The sequence below is a fragment of the Nuphar pumila genome, chromosome 13 (genome assembly GCF_984573655.1).
Source record: "Nuphar pumila chromosome 13, dmNupPumi1.hap1.1, whole genome shotgun sequence".
Lineage (NCBI taxonomy): Eukaryota > Viridiplantae > Streptophyta > Magnoliopsida > Nymphaeales > Nymphaeaceae > Nuphar > Nuphar pumila.
The window spans coordinates 18,460,589-18,482,077 of record NC_143261.1 but is presented as its reverse complement, the minus strand read 5'-3'; the positions used below and the strand labels follow the sequence as shown (position 1 = coordinate 18,482,077).

Sequence of the window (21,489 nt, the reverse complement as noted above, 5' to 3'; positions counted from 1 at the left end):
TTTTTTTCTAAACAGTAGTTCAAAGAGTTTAGTAGATCCTTTATGGTGTTAGTTCCTAAAGAAGAGGGGATTCTTATGATAGTTGGCTCCAACACATTTCTCTTCCTAAATGTGTAGATGATCATAGCAAAATATTCTTGCTGAATGATTGAAATGACGCTCTTTCATTTAATAAGCCATCACTAGCAGGCCTTCATCAAAGTAGGAGCATCATGGACTGCATCAACATTTCACTCGAGGCTCAAGGCAGTAATCTGCCTTTAGGACTCAATTTTTTCACAGGTCATTTCATTCTCCCAAGTGTCAACTATCTATATAGCATCTTTTAAATGAAAAAGTATCGGGTTCCTTCTGCACTTCATAAAGTACTGCTGTTATTAGCTTGTTTAATATCATTTTACTATATCTGAATAAGAGCCATTCTTTGCAATCTTTCATTATTCAAGATTTTCTGTTTTTTTGGTTTTTGTTATTTTTTTTTTCTGGGGGGGCGGGGGGAAAGGGGAGGGGAATTCTAATACCTGCTATCTGTCCTGTTTCTGCAGGCTTGAGAAAAAAGCTTATCTTCTTATTGATTTTTCAGAGTTCTTGCAGATAAATGTGTATGCGCCTTATTCTCTTGCTTCTGTTTAAATTTCTGCTAACAGTAAACAATGTTTCTATTCTTCTTTTGGTCACTTTAGTGCCACAACCTCTTCTGAGGTAGCTCTTGAATGCTGGTTCTGTGATTGAATTACTATTTTTTTCTGAATATTTTGTTGCAGTTATGTGCTGGGTGCTGTATTTTTGCAGCTTTGCCAGCTATTAAGACTTGTGCAGCACCCTATTGTTCAAAAACCTGTTGATCCAAGTCTTTTTATGGATCGATATGCATCCAGTAAAGTTCTTTGTCACTGATCCCTTTTTTGAACCTCTAGTATATGTATCTTGGTCTAATACTTGTTTTTTTTTGGTTTATCTGTCATAGTGCTAGTTAACAGCAATGCAATTAAAGGGAAAGAAATCCGTGTCACATACCGTGAACTTTCACTTACTGCAGTGCGCATTATAGCAAGCATGAAACGAGATTGGATCCAGGTAATCTTACCCTACCATCATAAAAAAGAAATTGAGAAATTTAGTATTGCTGATTTTTCCATTCATGTTTTCCTTGAACTGTTGATCATAGACTGGGAGGAAACCAAATGGGCTATGTGGTGCTGCATTGTACATATCTGCCCTTTCATTTGGTATCAACTGTTCTAAATCAGATGTTGTAAGTTTCAACTACCATTCTTTTACTAGGATAATTATGTTTAACATTACTATTTATGAGGATAATAGTTGAAGAACTGAAGAATCATAGACATTCATGCATATCATTTTTATCCCAGTGTTCTATAATACTTTAAAAATTGGTATAAATGCAATAAATTGCGGTATTTTGTGGAACAATTGACTTAGCTTTATGCACATGCATGTGTGCATTTTTTATCCTTTTGTGGTGTGGTGTGTGACTTCATTGAGTGCATGTTGGTATCATGATTTCTCCATAGGATATGTTTGTCATAAAGAAAAGTAAGTGGCAGGCAACAGTATGTCTAATTTTTGATTGGTAGCATTTGACTTTTTTAAAAGTTCAATAGTTAATCGATAGTCTCTCTGGAAGTTACAGTTTGGATTCTTACAATTTGAAACCTCTCCACATATTTGAGTTTGAGTATATGCACAGATGAAGTTACAAAACATGCCCGACTTGTTGATTGTTGCATGTAATTGTTTGGTTTTTTTGACTGTCTTGAAACGATCCTGGTCCATAATCCATTAGTTGATCATGGTTTAGTTAAACAAAATGATTGGAATGTCCACAACACAATGTTGTGAAAAGCGTTGAGGCGTAGCGAAGCGCTCTACCAAAAATGAAGCGAGGCGAAAAGCTTAAGCCTCAAAAAAATATTTTTAAAAACTTTTATTTTTTTAAAATATCTAAAATATAAATAAATAAAAAATGCTTTATTCATGAAGCAACAACCAATATAAAATTGGAAATATCAAATAAATACTGAAAAATATGTAAAACAGTAAAAGTAACATTAATGCTAGAACTTGATCTAAGTATCTAACAAATAAAATATGAGCATTCAATGAAAATTTAAGTAACAAAATCACTACCAATCAAATTCTTCAACATCATCATACAATGTTGTGAAAAGCGTTGAGGCGTAGCGAGATGCTCCACCAAAAACAGAGGCGAGGCGTAAAGCGTAAGCCTCAAATATTTTTTTTGAAAACTTTAAAAAAATATAAAAAAATATCTAAAAATATAAATAAATAAAGAAATGCTTTATTGATGAAATAACAACCAATAAGAAATAGAAAATCTCAAATAAGTACTAAAAATATGAGATTAACATATAAAAGTAACTAAAAACTGATTACATAACTGGAAAATATATGAGATTAACCAAAAAAGTTAAAATATACTAAGAAACTGATTACATAACTGAAATAACTGGAAAATATACGAGATTAACCTACAAAAGTTAAAATATATGAGATTATTCTAAAAAATATGAGATTAACATATAAAAGTAACTAAAAAACTGATTACATAACTGGAAAATATATGAGAATAACCAACAAAAGTTAAAATATATTAAGAAACTAATTACATAACTAAAATAACTGAAAAATATACGAGATTAACCAACAAAAGTTAAAATATAGTAATATACTAAGAAACTGATTACATAACTGAAATAACTGGAAAATATATGAGATTAACCTACAAAAATCTTGTTGATCATGTCTCAGAAATCTTTTTGTAAAAAAAAACTTTTGTTTTGCACCCAGGCTTGCGCCTTGAGGCACAGAGGGTCGCGCCTCAAGGCGAGGCACGCCTTTTGCGTCTCAAGGCGCATTTTTGATAACATTGTCATCATATAATGCATACAAATTCATCTAAAGTTGTAAACAAACTTTGAGCTAATTTTTGATGCATGCTTGTTTGAAAAATTAGCTCTGTCAAACTACTAAAATTACACATAATAATCCATATCTACACTTAGTTTCACAAACAAAAAACAAACAAACATTTTCTTAACAAAAATTATTTTTAATTTCCATGATCTAACAATCAATTACATGTACATACACAATCACATGCATATTTGCAAATAAGTAACAATTTCACATATACATTTTTTATATAAAAAAACTAACAAAATTGACATATACAATTTTTACATATAGTCAATTAATTGCAAAAAAAATTCAGTCATTAAGAAGAAGAAGAAGAAGAAGAAGAAGATGAAGAAGAAAAGAAAGAAGAAGGGATGAAGAAAAAAAGGAGGGAAGAAAAAGAAGGATGGTAGAAGAAGAAGACTGAAAGAAGAAGAAGAAGAAGAAGAAGAAGGGACAAGAAAAAGAAGAAGGAAGAGAAGAACGGAAGAAGAAAATGGAGAAAGAAGAGGAGAAGGAGAAAAACAGAATAACAACACCCCTAGTGAGTCGATCCTACAATAAAGGAAAATGATTGAAATACCCATGATGGGTCTTTCAGTTTACATACATAGAAATATATATATGCAACTTAACACTCCTCTTCAAACTTATGGTGTGATCCTCGAAAGTTTGCCAAGAGACAAAAAATTAAGGTGAAGGCAAGGCCTTAGTGAAAAAATCTACCAGCTAACATTCTGAAGTCACATAAGATAACTCAATAGTTCCTCTCAAGTGTTCATGATGGATATAGTGACAGTCTATCTCTATGTGCTTGGTTCGTTCTTGGAAGGTGTGATTGCTTGAAATGTAGATATCACTCTTATAATTGTAGAACTTCTTTGAAAGACTAAAGCTGACTAAACCCATATCTTTGAGAAGACTCTACAACCAAATAATCTCTATAGTTGTCATTGCCATGGCTCGATATTCAACTTCAGTAGATGACAGAGGAACCTTTTGTTGCTTCTTACACCTCCAAGATATAAGAGAGCCTTCTAAAAACACACACAAACCAGTAGTTGAGACTCTATCATTAGGATTAACTGCCCTTTAGTTATACAATTCCTGATATATCTGACAATTCACAAAACAACACTTATATGCACCGTAGATGGTGCATATTGGAACTGACTGGTTGAGTGTACTGCATGGGCAATGTCTGGTCTTGTAATGGATAAGTAGATCAAGGCTCTAACCAATTGCCGGTATAGAGTTGGTTCTTCAAGAGAAATTCTATCATCCAATCTTAGTTTTACATTTATAATTTCTGGCGTGTCAACCTTCTTATTATCAAAGATTTTATATTTGACAATAATATTTGTACTCAGCTTCATGTGAGACAATATATATCCTTTAGGTGAGTAAGTTACTTCAATACCTAGAAAATATCTTAGAAAATCAAGGTCAGACATATCAAAATATTTTTTAAGAATATTTTTAATTTCGCTAATTCTCTTTTTCTCACTCCTTATGATGATCATATTATCAACATATAACAAAAGGATGACAATACCAATACTTGTATCTTTGACAAAAGGTGCAATGTTAATATAATATGATTTATATCTCAAGTTTGCCATAACATTGCTAAACCTATCATACTAAGTTTTGGGGGCTTGCTTAAGCCCATACAAAGCTTTCTTTAATCGAAAAACCTTTCATCTATTGGTCTCAAGACTGAGAGGAGGATCCATGTACACTAGTTTATTTAAGTCACCATTCAAAAAGGCATTCTTAACATCAAGATGGTAAATAGGCAATTTTCTAATAGATGCTAAAGCAATGAGTGTTCTAACACTCGTCATACGAGCTACGATGGCAAAGGTCTCTTCATAATCTATCCCATATTCTTGGTAATAACCTTTGGCTACTAACATAGCCTTATATATTTCTAATGATCAGTTCCTTTTGGTTTTGACTTTGTATATCCATCTAAAACCTATAGTTTTTTTTCCTACAGATAATGGTTAGATTTTTCAGGTATTGACTTTCTCAAGTGCTCCTAATTCTAGGTTCATGACATCAATCCATTTGAGAATTTCTTTAGCCTCTTTGTAGGTTGAGGGTTCATAAAAGGAGTGGATAACCATAAGACAAACTCTATATCTATGTGAAAAGTTTTCATATGATACAAATCTTTCAGGATATCTAGAAGTGCTACTAGATTTCCTAATACTAGTTTCTCCTAGATTTTAGGTTTGAAAATACTTATCTAGTGCACATGGAGGGTTTTCAACAGTTCTTCTATAATAGCTTTGTCTTCCATGGAAACCCCAGAGTCATCAATATGCGTATCATCAAGATTATTATCAACATGAATAAATTCATCAGAAGCTTCTTTTGGCAATAAATCAAATAAAAAAGGAATACCCAAGATCATCCTTAGTCTTATCAAAATCAAAACCATTTTCATTTTCGAGAAGGTTAACATTTCTTGATACATATAATTTGTCATTTTTCTTATCATAGTATCTATACCCTTTTTGGTTATTTGCATAACCAAGAAACATACATTCAATGGCTTCAGAGGATAATTTATCTCTTTTTTCAATAAATACAAAACACTTACATCCATAAATTCTTAAAAAATTTAAATCTTGGGAAGTTTTATAAAGTTTTCAATTCGGGATATGTTTTGTAAAGAGGATGAAGATATTCGGTTGATAAGATATACTTTGGTTAAGGCACTTTCATCCCAATTTTTTTTGGAACATTTTTTGAGATAAGCTAAGTTCTCATAGTTTCAATGATGTAACATTGCTTTCTCTCGGCTAAACCATTTTGTTAAGGGGTATTTGGACAATATCTTTGATGTGAAATCCCATTTTCTTTCAAATAATTTTTGAAATCATTAGACAAATATTCTCCCCTTGATTTTAATTAGAAAATGATAATATTAGTTTGAAATTGATTTTGCACAATTTTATGAAATTCTTTGAAACAAGAGAATACATTGGAGTTTTGCCTAAGGAAATAGATCTAAGTGTACCTAGTATAATCATCTATGAATACAACATAATAGGAGAGCCATCCTTTTGACATGACCAGAGCCGGTCCCCATACATCCAAATACACAAGTTCAAGATAAAAGTTCTAGAGCAAAAAAAAATTTCTTCATTTTTTCAACAATACATTCATTTATATGAACTCTTTGGAACAAGTCTTTCAAAAATGGAAAAAGAGCTAACTTAGATACATCAGGATGACCTAATCTTTGATGCCACACAAAAATATCTTTTTCCTTAATAAAATTACAAAATGATTCTTTAAGAAGATAAAGAAAATCCATATAGTAGGGGTTTATCTTCCTATGTCCTTCCTCAGTCAGCTTACCTGAGTGGCGATCCTATGCCCAACATTTTTTTGATGAGAAGGAGACCTCATACCCATAATATGAAATTTGAGAAATGGATAATAATTTTAAATTGAGTTTTGGAACAATTCTAACTTTAGGAATTTGATTTTTTTTTTGAAATATTTGAAAATGTTCCAATAACAAGGACCCCTAGTGGGTTGACCCTACAACAAAGAAATGACTGAAATATGTATTTCAGTTTATACACATAGCCTTTCCCCTGTGCACTCGTCGACAACCCTCGCCGGAGAACCCTGTGCACTCGCCGACGACCCTCGCCGACAGTCCTCTTCTACCGACAACCTTGCCTTTCCCCTGTGCACTAGTCGACGACCCTCGCCGGAGAACCCTGTGCACTCGCCGACTACCTTCGTCGACAGTCCTCTTCTACCGACACCCTCAGTCGAACCCCCTCTCCCCTTTGCCCCCATCTTCCTCGATTCGCCGAACCCCCTGCGTCGGTGTCTCCCCCTGCGACATCTTTCGGCAACACCCCGTTCGGCACTCGCCGACGACCCTCACCGGAGAACCCACGACGTCGTCTCTTGCTGCGACATCTTTCGCCGGACCCCTTGCGCCGGTGTCTCACCCTGCGACATCTTTCGGCAACACCCCGTTCGACACTCTCTCGTTCTAGAGTTTGCTTGAGCCCTTTGTTTCAGCAGATCGTTCTTTTTTGTTTTCCTATCTATACCGGGGCTTGGGGACTGGCAGATCAGAAAAAGGCCTCCTCTTCCCTCACGATTGGGCTTTTTCTGCACGGTGGGTTCCGGCCTCTTCCCTCACGATTGGAGCTTTTCCTGCACGGTGGTTTTTGGCCTCTTCCCTCACGATTGGAGGGTTAGAAAGAGGCCTCTTCCTTCCCTCAAGATTGGGGCTTTTCCTGCTCGGTGGTTTTCGGCCTCTTCCCTCACGATTGGGGCATTTTCCTGCACGGTGGTTTCTTTCTATGTCTTTTTTTTTCTTCAGGAAGCACCGACCACTGTTCGTCGGAGAACCCTACACGATCTTCGGTTTCCAGGCACTGTTGAGGCCTCCAAGTATGCTTTCCTCACACAAATAGGATTTATCTGATTTGATCATTGTGCAGCATTTCTGTTTTGGTTATGATTCATCATCAAGGGTTGTTTTGTGTGTAAATCCTTTTTCTCTTTCTATTCGGTCCCAAGCCCTAATATAGGAGGGTTGCGGTAGGCCAGTGACAACCATCATAAAAACTTAGTCACACCCTTTGAATATGAACCAATATGATAATTTCGTTGGGGCGTTCCCTATTGAGCGACACACTGTACTCTATAGATCGGGAGGCAGTGATAAATGGCCAAGGGTTGCTAGGTCATCACCCAGGAGCGCCGGGTCACACCGGTGCCCGAGTGTGGTGTCAAATAGGCAAGGGTTCCCTCACTTTGTTGGACGGGTGAAGGTAAAGACGATAGTTCAAGACCATAAAATTAGGTTAGCCATTTGGAACATAGGGTCTTTAACTGGTAAGTTGGTAGAGTTAGTAGATGTTATGTGTAGGAGAGAGATTGATATTTTATTTTTATAAGAGGCCAAATGGGTAGGTGAGAAGGCAAAAGTGATAGACCCTTGGGGATATAAGATTTTGGTATACAGGAATAAATAGGAATAGGAATGTAGGGATTGTTATTAGTTGTGAGTTTATAGATAATGTAGTTGAGGTCTGTAGGAAGGGTGATAGGATTTTACTTATTAAATTAGTATTAGGTACTGATATCATTAATATATTATTAGTGTTTATGCACCTCAAGTAGGTTTAGATGATTCCATTAAGCGTCAATTTTGGGAAGATTTAGACGGAGTAGTACAAGGGATATCGCATGGAGATAAGATTTTCATCGGCGGTGACCTTAATGACATGTAGGCATTAGTAGGGATGAATTTGAGAGTATCCATGGAGGCTATGGTATAGGAGAAAGAAACGAAAGTGGAGAAATGATTTTAGATTTTGGTTTGTCCTATGATATGATCTTAGCCAACACTTGGTTTAGGAAGAGGGAGTCTCACCTAGTAACATTTAAAAGTGGGGGTTAATACGAGTCAGATAGATTTTTTCTTACTTAAAAAGAGAGATAGGGGTTGTTGCATCGATTGTAAGGTTATACCAGGAGAAAGTGTAGCTACACAACATAGAGTCTTAATTTTAGATCTTAGAATTAGAAAATGCCGCAAAAGGAATAAACATAAGATAGATCCTAGAATTAAGTGGTGGGCACTGAAAGGAGCTAAACAAGGAATGTTTGTAGAGCAGGTAGTTAAGGAAGCTGTTTGGTGTCTCGAGGAGGATTCATAATCAATGTGGAATAAGATAGCGGGTTGCATGAGAAAGGTGGCTAAGGAGGTATTGGGTGAGTGTAAAGGCGGTGCACTGTTAAGTAAGAATACATCATGGTGGAACGAGGATGTCAAATTAACTATTAAGGTTAAAAGAGAGTGTTATAGAAATCTAAGTAAAAGTCATGATAATGAGAATTTGAAAAAGTATATGATAGCAAAGAAGGAAGCTAAAAAAGTAGTTCGAAACGCGAGTGATAAGGTATATAAGGAGGTTTATGACAAGTTGGATATCAAAGAAGGAGGTAAAGATATTTATAGGCTTGCAAAGATGAGATATAGGAAACTGAGGGATCTGGGTATGGTTAGATGCATCAAAGATGAAACTCAAAGGGTTTTAGTCAAAGATGAGGAGATTAAAGAGATGTAAAGATTATTTTGATAAGCTTTTTAATGGAAGTCATGCTCAGGATCTCCATTCCTTCTCATGAGATGAATCATGACTTCATGCGCAAGATTCAAAAGAAAGAAATTGCAGAGGCTTTAAAGAAAATGAAATCAAGAAAGTCAGTTGGACCAGATGGTATACCTATCGAGGCTTGGACATGCTTGGGTGAGAACGGTTTAGAATGGTTGACAAATCTTTTTAACAAGATTTGGCGGACAAATAAGATGCCTAAGGAGTGGAGGAAGAGTACTTTGGTGCCTCTATATAAGAATAAGGGTGACACAAGATTGCACAAACTATCGTGGTATAAAACTCATGAGTCGCTATGAAACTTTGGGAGAGGGTGATTGAGCATAGGTTGAGGAAGATTGTCATGATATCGGAGAATCAATTTGGTTTTATGCCTGGAAGATCAACTATGGAAGCTATACATCTTTTTAGACAAGTTATTGAGAGATTTAGAGAGAGGAACAAAGATTTGCATATGGTTTTTATTGATTTATAGAAGGCATACGATAGAGTACCTAGGGACGTTCTCTGGTGGACAATGATGAAGAAAGGTGTTTCTCTCAAGTACATTAGTATAATTAAAGATATGTGCGAAGGAGTGGTAACCAATGTCCGCACTTGTGGAGGGGTGACAAACAATTTTCCTATAATAGTTGGGTTACATCAAGGATCTACATTAAGCCCTTTCCTATTTGCTATAGTGATGGATGAGCTTACGAAATCAATTCAAGAAATGTGCCGTGGTGTATGTTGTTTGCTGACGATATTGTTTTGATTGATGAGTCTAGAGCTGGGGTTAATGCTAAGTTAGAATTATGGAGACAGACATTGGAAGCAAGAGGTTTTACGTTGTAATATATGGAATGTCGGTTTAGTAAGCAACACAGTAGTGATGAGAGTATACTGAAGCTTGGCGAGCAAGAAATATCGGTGGATGACTATTTCAAATATTTGGGATCTATCATTTGAAATGATGGAGATGTAAACCATAGGATAAAGGTTGGGTGGATGAAATAGAAAAGTGCAACTGGAGTGCTGTGCGATCGTAGAATGCCATTGCGGTTGAAGGAAAATTTTTATAGGATGACAATTAGGCCCGCTTTTTTATATGATACAAAATGCTGGGCGGCCAAGAGACATCATATTAAAAAAATGAGTGTAGCTGAGATGTGTATGCTTCGATGGATGTGTGGAAATACAATAAAAGCTAAGATTCGAAACGAGGAGATACGTAAGAAGGTAGGCGTTGCATCCATTGAAAATAAGATGGGAGAAAATCGTTTACAGTGGTTTGGACATATTCGGCGAAGGCCTAATGATGCTCCAATTAGAAGGATGGACAAATGGAAAAATATATTAGTCAAAAGAGGTCGAGGTTGGTCTAAGAAGACTTGGATGGAGATGATAGGAAAGGATATGAATGCTTTGAAACTCATCGAGGACATGGCATTGGATAGAAATGATCGGAGGAGAAGGTTCATGTGGAGGACCCAGAATGATTTTCTTTTTTGGTTCATATCGCCGACCCCAATTGTTTTGGGATGAAGGCGTAGTTGTTGTAGTATATATATGTGTGTGTGTGTGTGTGTGTGTGTGTGTGCACAACTTATGAGGGTGTACGTACCTGGTGCTCTTCTTTATTTTCGTCTTCTTCTTCTTTTGACAGAAGGAAGAGAGAGAGGTATAAGACGTCCCCCTTTCCTTTTTTTTACGTATTAGATTTGGGTCCAATGGGGGATTTGACCCTCATTTTACCAACAGTTTCAGGCATGCACCTCATCCTGAGGTGTGCCTTGCCTCGAGTAGTACGCCTCTAGGCCTATGAGGCGCATGCCTAGGGCCTTCTGCACTACACATGCGCGCCTCAAGGCACAAAGGTCCTCACCTTGAGGTGAGACTGTGAGACACACTTTTTGTGCCTTAAGGCACACTTTTCACAACACTGCCGCAACATTTATTTCATGAACAAAATAACGTAAGGTTGGTTAGTTTGGTCAAGTAAAAAATAAAATGTAATTTCTTGGCCCAAGTGGATATTTTTTTCTTTTCTCTGAGAAGTAGGTAGTTGAAATGCTTTATGAAAGCACATGCTGTTGAATGTGGTAACAACAAAAGTTTCGTTATATATAAATTGGCAATAAGCTGGTTACATTTTGTGATTTATTTTGCATATTTCTAGGGGAAGATGTGACCAACTCTACCAAATGCTTCTATGGCATCGTCTAGCTGTTTGACTAGATTCAATCTAACAGCCTATATTTAATGAATTTCAACTTTAACCATAAGGTAATTCATGAATGACTGCTTCCTAAAGGCACAATATGGTCTTTTGGCCTTTTGCTTTGTGCTAAATTGCTTGCTTGGTTGGTTGCCTTGGATAAAAGCAACATACATGACATTCTGGAAAAGAAAGGCCTGTTGCAAGTTGCTAACTTGCTATACATACACAGTTGAGTAGGAATCTATTCACCATTTAGTAGGGCTCTGCTCATTTTTCCAGGCTCTCTTCCATATGGTATGGCTGCTTTTTCCATTCACTTTATGTCCAGGATCTTGCTTGCATTTGCTTCTCTTGGGGCCTGCAACACTGAGGAAAAAGAACAGATGAAATGTAATTTGGAGATGGTGGCTGTTGTCAGAGTGGTGATTTACTTGGCTGGAGCAGAACAAAAACATATTTAAAGGAAAGTTGTTGGAGCCAGCTGGTATTCACAAAATAATCCAAAGATATGTAAAAGCTTGTGCCATAAAGAAATGGCATTACTGCATTATTTCCTCGATCAGAGTATCTTGGATAGGCTGTGACTGTTAACTGTTAGAATCTGTTTTCTCTAACCACTATCTGGTTGTATCTGAAGGTGGCACCATGTTCCCACTTTCTTTTAATAAATTTTATTTCATTTGGGGGAAAACTAATAGTTATGAGTGTGAAAATGTCTTCAAAGAGACAACATACACAAGAACACTATGTTCTTAGCGAGAAACACGTGCACAAAGGCACAATAAGAACACTTAGAACAAATGTGCCCAAAGGCACACCACATCCAAGAGATCACAAAATGCACAAAAGCATAAAGAATATTAATCTTTATTGAGAAAGTGAGAGCTTTTTCTAAAAGCATTAGAAATACAAAGGGGTTCACCCTATGCCACATGGGTGCGGGTGCGGGGGTGCAGCAAAAAAAAATCGGATCTGGGTTGGATTCGGATCCGACCCGGATCCAAACCCATACTTATTTAAAGCACACAGGGAGAAACCCTCCCCCACGCGGAAGCAGATCAGGTCACGCTGAACATGAGTATTTTTGCTCATGCACACATCGTGGCCGTCTGTTTGCATTTTGGATGAATGCCACGTGGTTTGTTGACTTTTTAACCCTTTAAAATGCAAATCGGATGGCCAAGAGCAAAAACACTCATGTTCAGTGTGACCTGATCTGCCTTCCCCTCCCCACTCTGCTCACTCTCTCTCCTCGCTCGCCTTCTCCTCCCACCGCAGGCTCCTTCTCTCCCGTTCATTTTCCAGCCACCTGACGCCGACAAACCCCACGTCCGGCGAGCCACCCGACACCGGTCCTTCCGCCCTCCGGCCCCCTTTCAGGTGAGCTCCCTCTCTCGCCTCTCTTCTTCTTCTTCAGGCGAGCCTCCCTCTGATTTTTTTTACATAAATGACACTGGGTGCGTTGACCGCACCCAGGGTCGGGTTGACCGCACTAGGTGCCGCACTCGCACGTGCACCCGCGTTGGCGCGGGTGCAGCACCTGGTTAGCCGAATCCCTATGACATAGGGTTCACTCCTATTTATAATACAATAAGGAGACCATGGAGGGGCTCCATGTAGACGTTGGAGCCCCTTCAATGGTGACCATTGGAGGGGCCCAATGTCTATTTGGTGCCCCCATCCAATGGTTCAAAAAGGTGAAAAAGAAAAAAAGAATAAGAAAAAGAAAAAAAATACAAGAACAAAATTACATACATATTCCAACTCGATATGCTTCGTGCGCTCATGAAATGTGTGATTCTTTGCAGTATATATTGCACTTTTGTTGTCACAATATAACTTGGTAGGTCCTTGAACACAAACTCCCATATCTTCTAATAACCGCCGAATCCAAACAATTTTCATGGTTGTAGTTGCCATGACTCGGTACTCAGCCTCCGTAGAAGATATTGACACCTTCTGTTGTTTCTTACATCTCCATGAAACCAAGGATTCACCTAAAAAAATATAAAAACCAGTCATGAAGTGTCGGTTATTTGGGTCACCTCCCCAATTAGAGTCAGTATAAGCAATTAAATTTAACTTAGAAGATAGAAATACTCCTTTATTTATGGACCCTTTCACATATCTGATAATCTGAAGAACAACACTCATATGAATTGATGTAGGGACATATTGAAATTGGCTTGTAACATTCACTGCATGAGAGATATCTGGTCTGGTGATGGTAACATACATCAATGAACCAACAAGTTGCCTGTAAGGAGTAGGATTTTTTAGAGGAATCTCATCATCAATCTTCATCTTTGTCTCTACTACTTCAGGAGTTGCACAAGTTTTATCATCTGAAATACCTGACCTATCAATGACCTCGCAAGCAAGTTTAGTTTGGGACAAAAAATAACCCAGTGAGAATAGGCAACTTCAATGCCCAAAAAGTATCTTAGAAAACCTAAGTTCGACATTTCAAATTTTTTTGTTAGAATAGACTTGATACTCTTGATTCCCACTACATCATCACCTCTGATCAACATATCATCAACATATAATAACAAAATTACAATACCTGCATCAGAGTTCTTGACAAATAAAGCAATGTTAATGTAACATGAAACAAAACCATTTTCTACCACTATACTGGTAAATCGATCATACCAAGCCTTGAGAGCTTGTTTCAAACCATAGAGGGCTTTTTGAAGACGAAGAACTATACCGTTAGGCACATTCATACCCGGAGGAGGATCCATATAAACTTTTTCGTGTAGATCTCCATTTAAGAAAGCATTCTTAACATCCATTTGATATATGTTTTATTTTTAATAGATGTAATTGTAATTGGGCATCTAACAATAACCATTCGCGCAACCGGGACAAAAGTTTTATCGTAATCAATACTATATTCTTGACTATAACCCTTGGCGACAAGACGAGCTTTATATCTCTCAAGAGACCCGTCACTCTTAGTTTTGACTTTGAAAACCCACCTACATCCTATTGTTTTCTTTCCTTTAGGTAAATCTTGGAATTTCCAAGTTTGACTTTTCCTAAGAGCTCTAAGTTCATTATTCATTGCATCCCTCTACTCTAACATTTTCTTGGCTTCTTCAAAACTTTTAGGTTCTATATATGAGTGAATGACACTAAGACATGCTCTATGATTATGTGAGAATGATTCATATGAAATAAATCTAGAAGGGTTTCTTCTAGTTCTCTCGGTTCTACGAGGATTATTTGTTAAAGAAGATTTACTAGATGCGCTATATTTTTCGATTGAACTTCTAAAATTGTTTCTATCTCTATGTGGATAGGTGATAGGGTCACTAGACGTTCTTTCTTCTATAAGATGATCAATAGATTGATAAGGAAAGTTGTTATTTTCATCTATATTTTCATTATCTCTTGAATCATCATATACGAGTTTATCATCGCTAGAAATATCATCATATCTAGATAGTAACAAACAAGAAAGAGTAATCCTTCTTCTCTTTTGAGTTTCACATTCTTCAAAATCACTAACATTTTCTAAGAAAGTCACATTCCAAGAAACATATAGTTTATCATTCTTAATATCATAGCATCCAAGACCTTTTTGAGTTTCGGAATACCCAAGAAATGCACAAGGAATAGCTTTTGGTGAGAGCTTGTGATTTTTAGCGGTAAGAACAAAACATTTGCATAATCGGGTTCCTTTTTGTATAGAATTGCAAAAGGTGAAATTTTATTTAGATTTTTTGAAGGAAGGCGATTTATGAAATAAATGGAGGCAAGAGCCGCCTCGGCCCAAAATCTTTTATGAATATTTTGAGAAATAAGCAAAGTTCTAGTTGTTTCAATAATATGCTTATGTTTCCTTTCGGCTAGACCATTTTGTTGAGGTGTTTTTGGACAAGATCTTTGATGAACTATTTCATGAATTTCAAGATAATTTTTAAAATCATTTGGAAGATACTCTCCTTCGGAATGGATTCTAAAAATCTTTAAGTTACTATTAAATTGATTTTTAATCATCATATGATATGTCTTAAACGATGCAAAGACCTCATGTTTATGCTTAAGAAAATATATCCAACAAAATCTAGAATAATCATGAACAAAAATAACACAATATGCAAATCCTTCTTTAGATATAACGGGTGCCGGTCCCCATACATCCGAGTGCACAAGTTCAAAGGGTTTGTTTGTAAACATAAATCTTTTTTTAAAAGACAAGCATTCTCATTTTTTCAAGAGTGCAATCATTACAAGTGAAGTTACTTTTACAAAGATCCTTAGCAAAGTACAAATAAGAAAACTTGACGACATTAGAATGTCCAAGTCTTTTATGCTTAACATTTATATCTTTATCTTGGGTAATATTACAAAAATAATTTTTTGGAATTTGTAGAAACTCCATATAGATCTCCTTTTCTAGAGCTTTTCCCAATCAACTTCTCGGACTGACGATCTTGTACCCAACATTTATTTGATGAGAACTTAATATCACATCCATAGTTCAAGAGTTGAGAAACCGAAAGCAAATTTAAATTTAATTTTGGTATAAATCTAACTTTTGGAATAGAGAAATTTTGTTTTTCAAAGTTTCCAACTCCTTTGATTTCAAGAGAAGCTCCATTAACGGTTGAAACAAATGATGAAAAAATATTTTTTGAATATTCAGAAAGTGCACAAAAATTGAGTCTTATGAAAAAAAGTACCCGAATCTAAGAGCCAAGGGATCTTACCAGGAGGAGATGACATAGTGGCACTGAAAATGGATCCTTTGAGTAGGGGTTGAAGTGCCTCCATGATTTGACTTAAAGACAAAGCTCCATTGTAAGAAGTAGATGGGTTCTCCTCTTTTTGTGGTTGAAACGTGGTAGACATAGTCACCTTCTTTTTCCACTTAGGACAAACCGGCTTAATATGTTTCGGTTCTTTACAAAAATGACAAATAATTTTTTCATACTCCCTTCCTTGATTTAATCTTCTATTTTGTCCTCCTTCTTCCTTTCCTCTTTGATTTTGATTTTGATTAAAATGAGGCTTATATGTTTTTAAATTGCTTCCGAGCCTAGAGACGGCATAAGCACCTTCATTTTCATCATTACTTTAAGGCATGGCAAAAACACTTGGGTTTGATTTATTCATTCCCAAATGAGTCTCTTCTCCACTTAATTTGGTAAAAACATCTTCATTTGGAGAAGTAAAAGAAGATAAGAGATATCTTATTGTTCGAATTCGGGTCTAAGCCCATTCAAAATATTAAAGATTCGATCTTCTTCCAATTGTTTGTGGTGAAGCTCAATGGCTTCTCCACTTCACTTTGGTTCAAGCATAGCAAGCTCGTCCCTAATAGAAGACAATTTGGCAAAATATTTTCGCCTTGTTGGAGAGTCAAAGCTCTCTTTTGGAGATAATACTTGTGGGATAAATCTCTTGAGGTATACATCCTCTCAAGATATTCTCACACTTGAGATGCTCTTTTAAAATTTAAAATATTTGCATTGATTCTAGTCTCAACCAAAGAAAAAATCCATGATAGGATTTTGTAATTTTTTCTCCCATTCTTCATGCCTTTTGCTATATTCTTCAAGTGCTTTGGCTCTTTCTTCTTCATCAAGAATTTTTATTTCTCCTTTTTCAACCATCATAATTTTTGGCTCCGGTTTCCGGTATTGAACCTTGGATGTACCCCCAAAGTCCCTTACCTTTGATGTGAGCTTCCATATTACCGGCCCAAACATGATAGTTTGACCCATTGAGTTTGAAACCAAGAGAAAAGTGCGAATATTTTTTTTTGCTATATGAAAAGCTTATATGAGAGACTTAAAGAGTAGAAGCACTTACCACAACTAGTCGCTTACTTGATCTGGTGTGCTTCAATAGGAATGAGTTGTAGGAGCTCTCCACTCTAGTGTTGTGAAAAGCGTAGAGGCGTAGCGAGGCGCTCCACCAAAATCTGAGGCGAGGCGTAAGCCTCAATTTTTTTTTAAAACTTAAAAAAAATTCTAAAAATTATCTAAAATTATAAATAAATAAGAAATGCTTTATTGATGAAGCAACAACCAACAAGAAATAAAAAATCTCAAATAAATACGGAAAAATATGAAATTAACATGTAAAAGTAACATTAATGCAACAACTTGATCTATGTAAGTATCTAAGAAAAACAAATATGAGCATTCATTCAATAAAAAATTAACATTAACAACAAAATGCATATTAACACTAACATATAAATGGCCATAGCTCTATGATATGAATTAGGGCTTAGGTTCTTCTTGTGTCTCGTGATCATCAATATCTAAGTCTTCAATGTCATCATTTGAGGAATCTATATAAATAGGTTCTCCTTCATCTTCATTTTCTGACTCTTTATCATCTGCACTTTCTTCCACCATGTCCTCGGTAACTTCTTTTGCTTTTCTTTTAACTCCAATAAAAAATCATGTATTAAATACTTATGTTATGTAATTAACAAAATACATTTATATTCATAGCAAGGTAAAAGAAATATAGCTTTACCTCGATCTCTTGAAGACCTGGCTTGCCTAGAATCACTTTGTGAATCATGAGGTGAAGGGACTTTTTCAATAGGCACATGCTCAATGGCATTTATGTCGAAGTTTGGATCCAACCATGAATCTTCCAACTAATTGGGATCACTAGGCAACACTGGACCTTCCTTCTCCACAATCCACTCATCGTCTGAGTCTATATGATCTAGACATATAGGGTCTTTTGGTAGCCCTCCTCATATTTCTCTCTTTTAATTTCATATTGTACATTACAAAAACCAATGCATTCATCTTCTCTTGTTCAAGTCTATTCATTCGTTTTATATGCACCTATAATTTCAACTCATTGATAATCAATTATAAGATAATTAAACTTATAAAAATGTATTTCTCATTATAAGCTTGGCCCATGCTTGCTTAAAACAACAGAAACAATAAATGACAGGGGCCTTGGCCATTGCCTGACAGGGACCACAATCGGCAGGGGCCAAGGGCCTTGCCTGTCAGAATAAATCGCACGACAAGGGTCGTGCCCCTGCCTGATGGAGATATTGAAGAGAGGGAGACAAACACGAAGGAAAAAGAATGAAGGGGGTCGGGGTTACCTGGGGTCTGGCAAGGGCTGCCGGCGTCGCGACTGCTTTCGGCGAGAAGGAGGAGGCCAAGAAGGGAGAGACAGTGAGAGACGAGAGAGAGGGATTGCGAGAGATGAGAGAGAGACTGTGAGAGACGAGAGAGAGAGAGAGGGGCTGCGAGAGACAAGAGAGAGGGAGAGATTGCGAGAGACTAGAGAGAGGGGGATTGCGATAGACAAATTAGGGCCCTCGACCCTCATTAGGGTCGGGGGTAACATTTTAATTTTGGTTAAATGAGGGATTTAACCCTCATTTGACTAACAACATGAGGCGTGCGTGCCTCACCGTGAGGCGCGCCTCACCTTGAGGCGTATGAGGCGTACACCTCAATGCTTTTACGTTTCGTGCCTGCGCCTCAAGGCACAAAGGCCCCTCTTTTTGCGCCTTGATGCACATTTTTAATATCACTGCTCCACGCCAAAATGTAAGAGTAAAGAATGAGCACGATTTTCAAGGTGGCCACCGAGATGAGACAAATCATGAACTATTCTTTTAGAGACCTTGCTCTCATACCATGTGAAAATGTTTTCAAAGAGACAACATACACAAGAACACTAAGTTCTTAGTGAGAAACACATGCACAAAGACACAATAAGAACACTTAGAACAAATGTGCACAAAGGCACAACACATTCAAAAGATCACAAAATGCACAAAGGCATAGAGAATAGTAATCTTTATTGAGAAAGTGAGAGAGCTTTTTCTAAAAGCATTAGAAATACAAAGGGGTTCACCCCTATTTATAATACAAGAAGAAGGAGACCTTGGAGGGGCTCCATATAGACGTTGGAGCCCCTCCAACGGTCACAGTTGTGACTGGCCCAACGTCTATATGGTGCCCCCCCCCCCCCCAATGGTTCAAAAAGGTGAAAAAGAAAAAAAAGAATAAGAAAAAGAAAAAAGGAAAAAATACAAGAACAAAATTACATACATATTCCAAGGGGAATATGCATAAAATAGGAAATGACAGTTTTACCCTTGTAGGGTATTACAAGAAATATATATAGGATACATTTTAACAATGAGTGTGCTGTCTTTTACGTGTTTTGAATATTAAAATTAAGACTAAGGGTCTGATTGAATTTGACGAATGACATAGGTAATGAAATGGATGCTCCATGTAGTTTTGGTTGCATTTTCCCCTGCTTTGTGTGTGTGTGTGTGGGGGGGGGGGTTCTCTCCAAATATCCTTATTCAGTCCTTAAGATTTTGTACCACATATCACTCTGGTTTGTGTTGTGTTTTGAAGATTTTCTTGATAATCATCATTGCACACTTTTATTATGAATTTGCGTGTAATTAGTGGGAAAATATTCTATATGCAATACTTTGGTTAGAAAATATTTTATTCAGGAGGTCATGTATATTTGTTTCATTGCAATAAATATGTAATATGGTTGGCATGGGAGTTACAGTGTCTTCTAAAAGGAATTATACTAATTTGTATAAAATCCATCAAATAGTTGTAGCGTATGTTTAGCAAGTAAATGTTTTATTATTAATAGCTAAAAATTATATACAGTACAATTTGTATTCAAAAGGTTTTCTTTTGGCCGAAAGATCAGTCAAGTTAGTTGCTTTAGTAAATGTTTATTTTTCCAGTATATATTTAGATTTAAGTAATTATGCAATCAAAACCATAAAATATAAAATACACATTCCTTTCTCATTTGCAATTTGATTCTTGATGATTTACACAAATGTCAATGTATATCATCAAAACTAATGGGGCATGGATGCTCAATGTTGGCATGATGGATACTTCCCATGTAAGCATCTTCCAACTATAAAATACTCGACACTATGATACCCAACACTAAACACAGGTACAACACTTGCTGGACATGGCATGCTTGTCGAATTTTTTGGACACTCCTAATTTAAAAGCGGAGTGTGGGTGCCATGTCCAGGAGTGTCGATGTCGGGAAGTGTTCGACACCGACACTTCAGCCTAGGTGAAGTGTCCATGTAACATGATCATTTATATGCTGTTTGCTCAATAGATGGATAATAATATCTTAGTATCCTACTATCCTTGTATACTTAAAGAAGTCCAGTTCTGTTAAAAAGTGCTAAAAGTAGTGATTATCAAAGCTGTTTAAGAGCTTGAACTGCTTTCCATGGGCTGCTTTTCTGTACTAGAATTTCTAAAGACCTTGAATCTGATAAGTTTGTTGGTCTGTCTGATTCTTTGGAAAAAAATTTATTGAGCGATTTCTTGAACATTGACATTTCAAGATTTCTATTGTTTGTCCATTTTTGTATGCAAAAGAAAAATGTGCCCTGAACTCTTTTGTGTCATAATCATGGTTTCATTTCTCATGAGTTTCATGGATCTTTTTTCAATCAGGTTAATATTGTGCATGTTTGTGATGCTACTTTGACGAAACGACTGATCGAGTTTGAAAACACAGAATCTGGGAGCTTGACGGTATGCCTTACACTATTGTATAATTGATGTGTGTCAACATGAATAACTATCTTGTATGTTCTTTGCTATTTTATCACATTGTTTGCAAGAAGCTCTTGCATCTCTACTTTGTTCTTTATTTCTGCATTGTGGGCGGGCCCTTTCTCTTCGTTTCAGTATTTCTATTTAGAAAAAATTAGGAAACTAATGTCACTGAGAGATGCGATCACACTCATGGTTGGAAGTAATCCAGATCTTAACAAAACAAGCTTAATGCATGATTGGTGTGATGCACTTTGATCAAACATCATTTATTAATGTCCCTTTGATAAATGACAGCAGTTATTGTCATGGAGATACTTTATAATCCATTCTCTAGAATCATTTCAAGTTTGAAAGTTACCCTTACTGGTAGAATTAAAAAATAGTTATCTTCATTTTTGATGAAATTACAGATGCAATTGTCAACACTAATGCTATGTTACTGCGACATGGCAGATTGGCCGACATACCCGTATCGACATGGGCACGGTACTGGTACGCCGCTGGTTGGGTCGGGTCGAGTCTAATGCAGACCCGAACCTCATAAAAAAATCGTCCCCTCCTGAAACCCTTGACTCTCTCTCTCTCTCTCTGT

At 36.6% G+C, this 21,489-nt stretch overlaps 1 protein-coding gene across 2 annotated transcripts in view; it reads left to right on the top strand.

Moving 5' to 3' along the window:
• The window catches only part of LOC149817976 (Cyclin/Brf1-like TBP-binding protein), a 72,741-nt gene that overhangs the window by 20,713 nt on the left and 30,539 nt on the right, over window positions 1-21,489 (top strand). For both annotated transcript variants that reach the window (XM_089985809.1, XM_089985810.1), the window contains exons 7-11: window positions 546-602; window positions 765-877; window positions 968-1,077; window positions 1,169-1,255; window positions 20,793-20,873. In XM_089985809.1, the coding sequence (XP_089841935.1) occupies window positions 546-602; window positions 765-877; window positions 968-1,077; window positions 1,169-1,255; window positions 20,793-20,873 (448 nt within the window). The remainder of the gene's footprint in view (window positions 1-545; window positions 603-764; window positions 878-967; window positions 1,078-1,168; window positions 1,256-20,792; window positions 20,874-21,489) is intronic.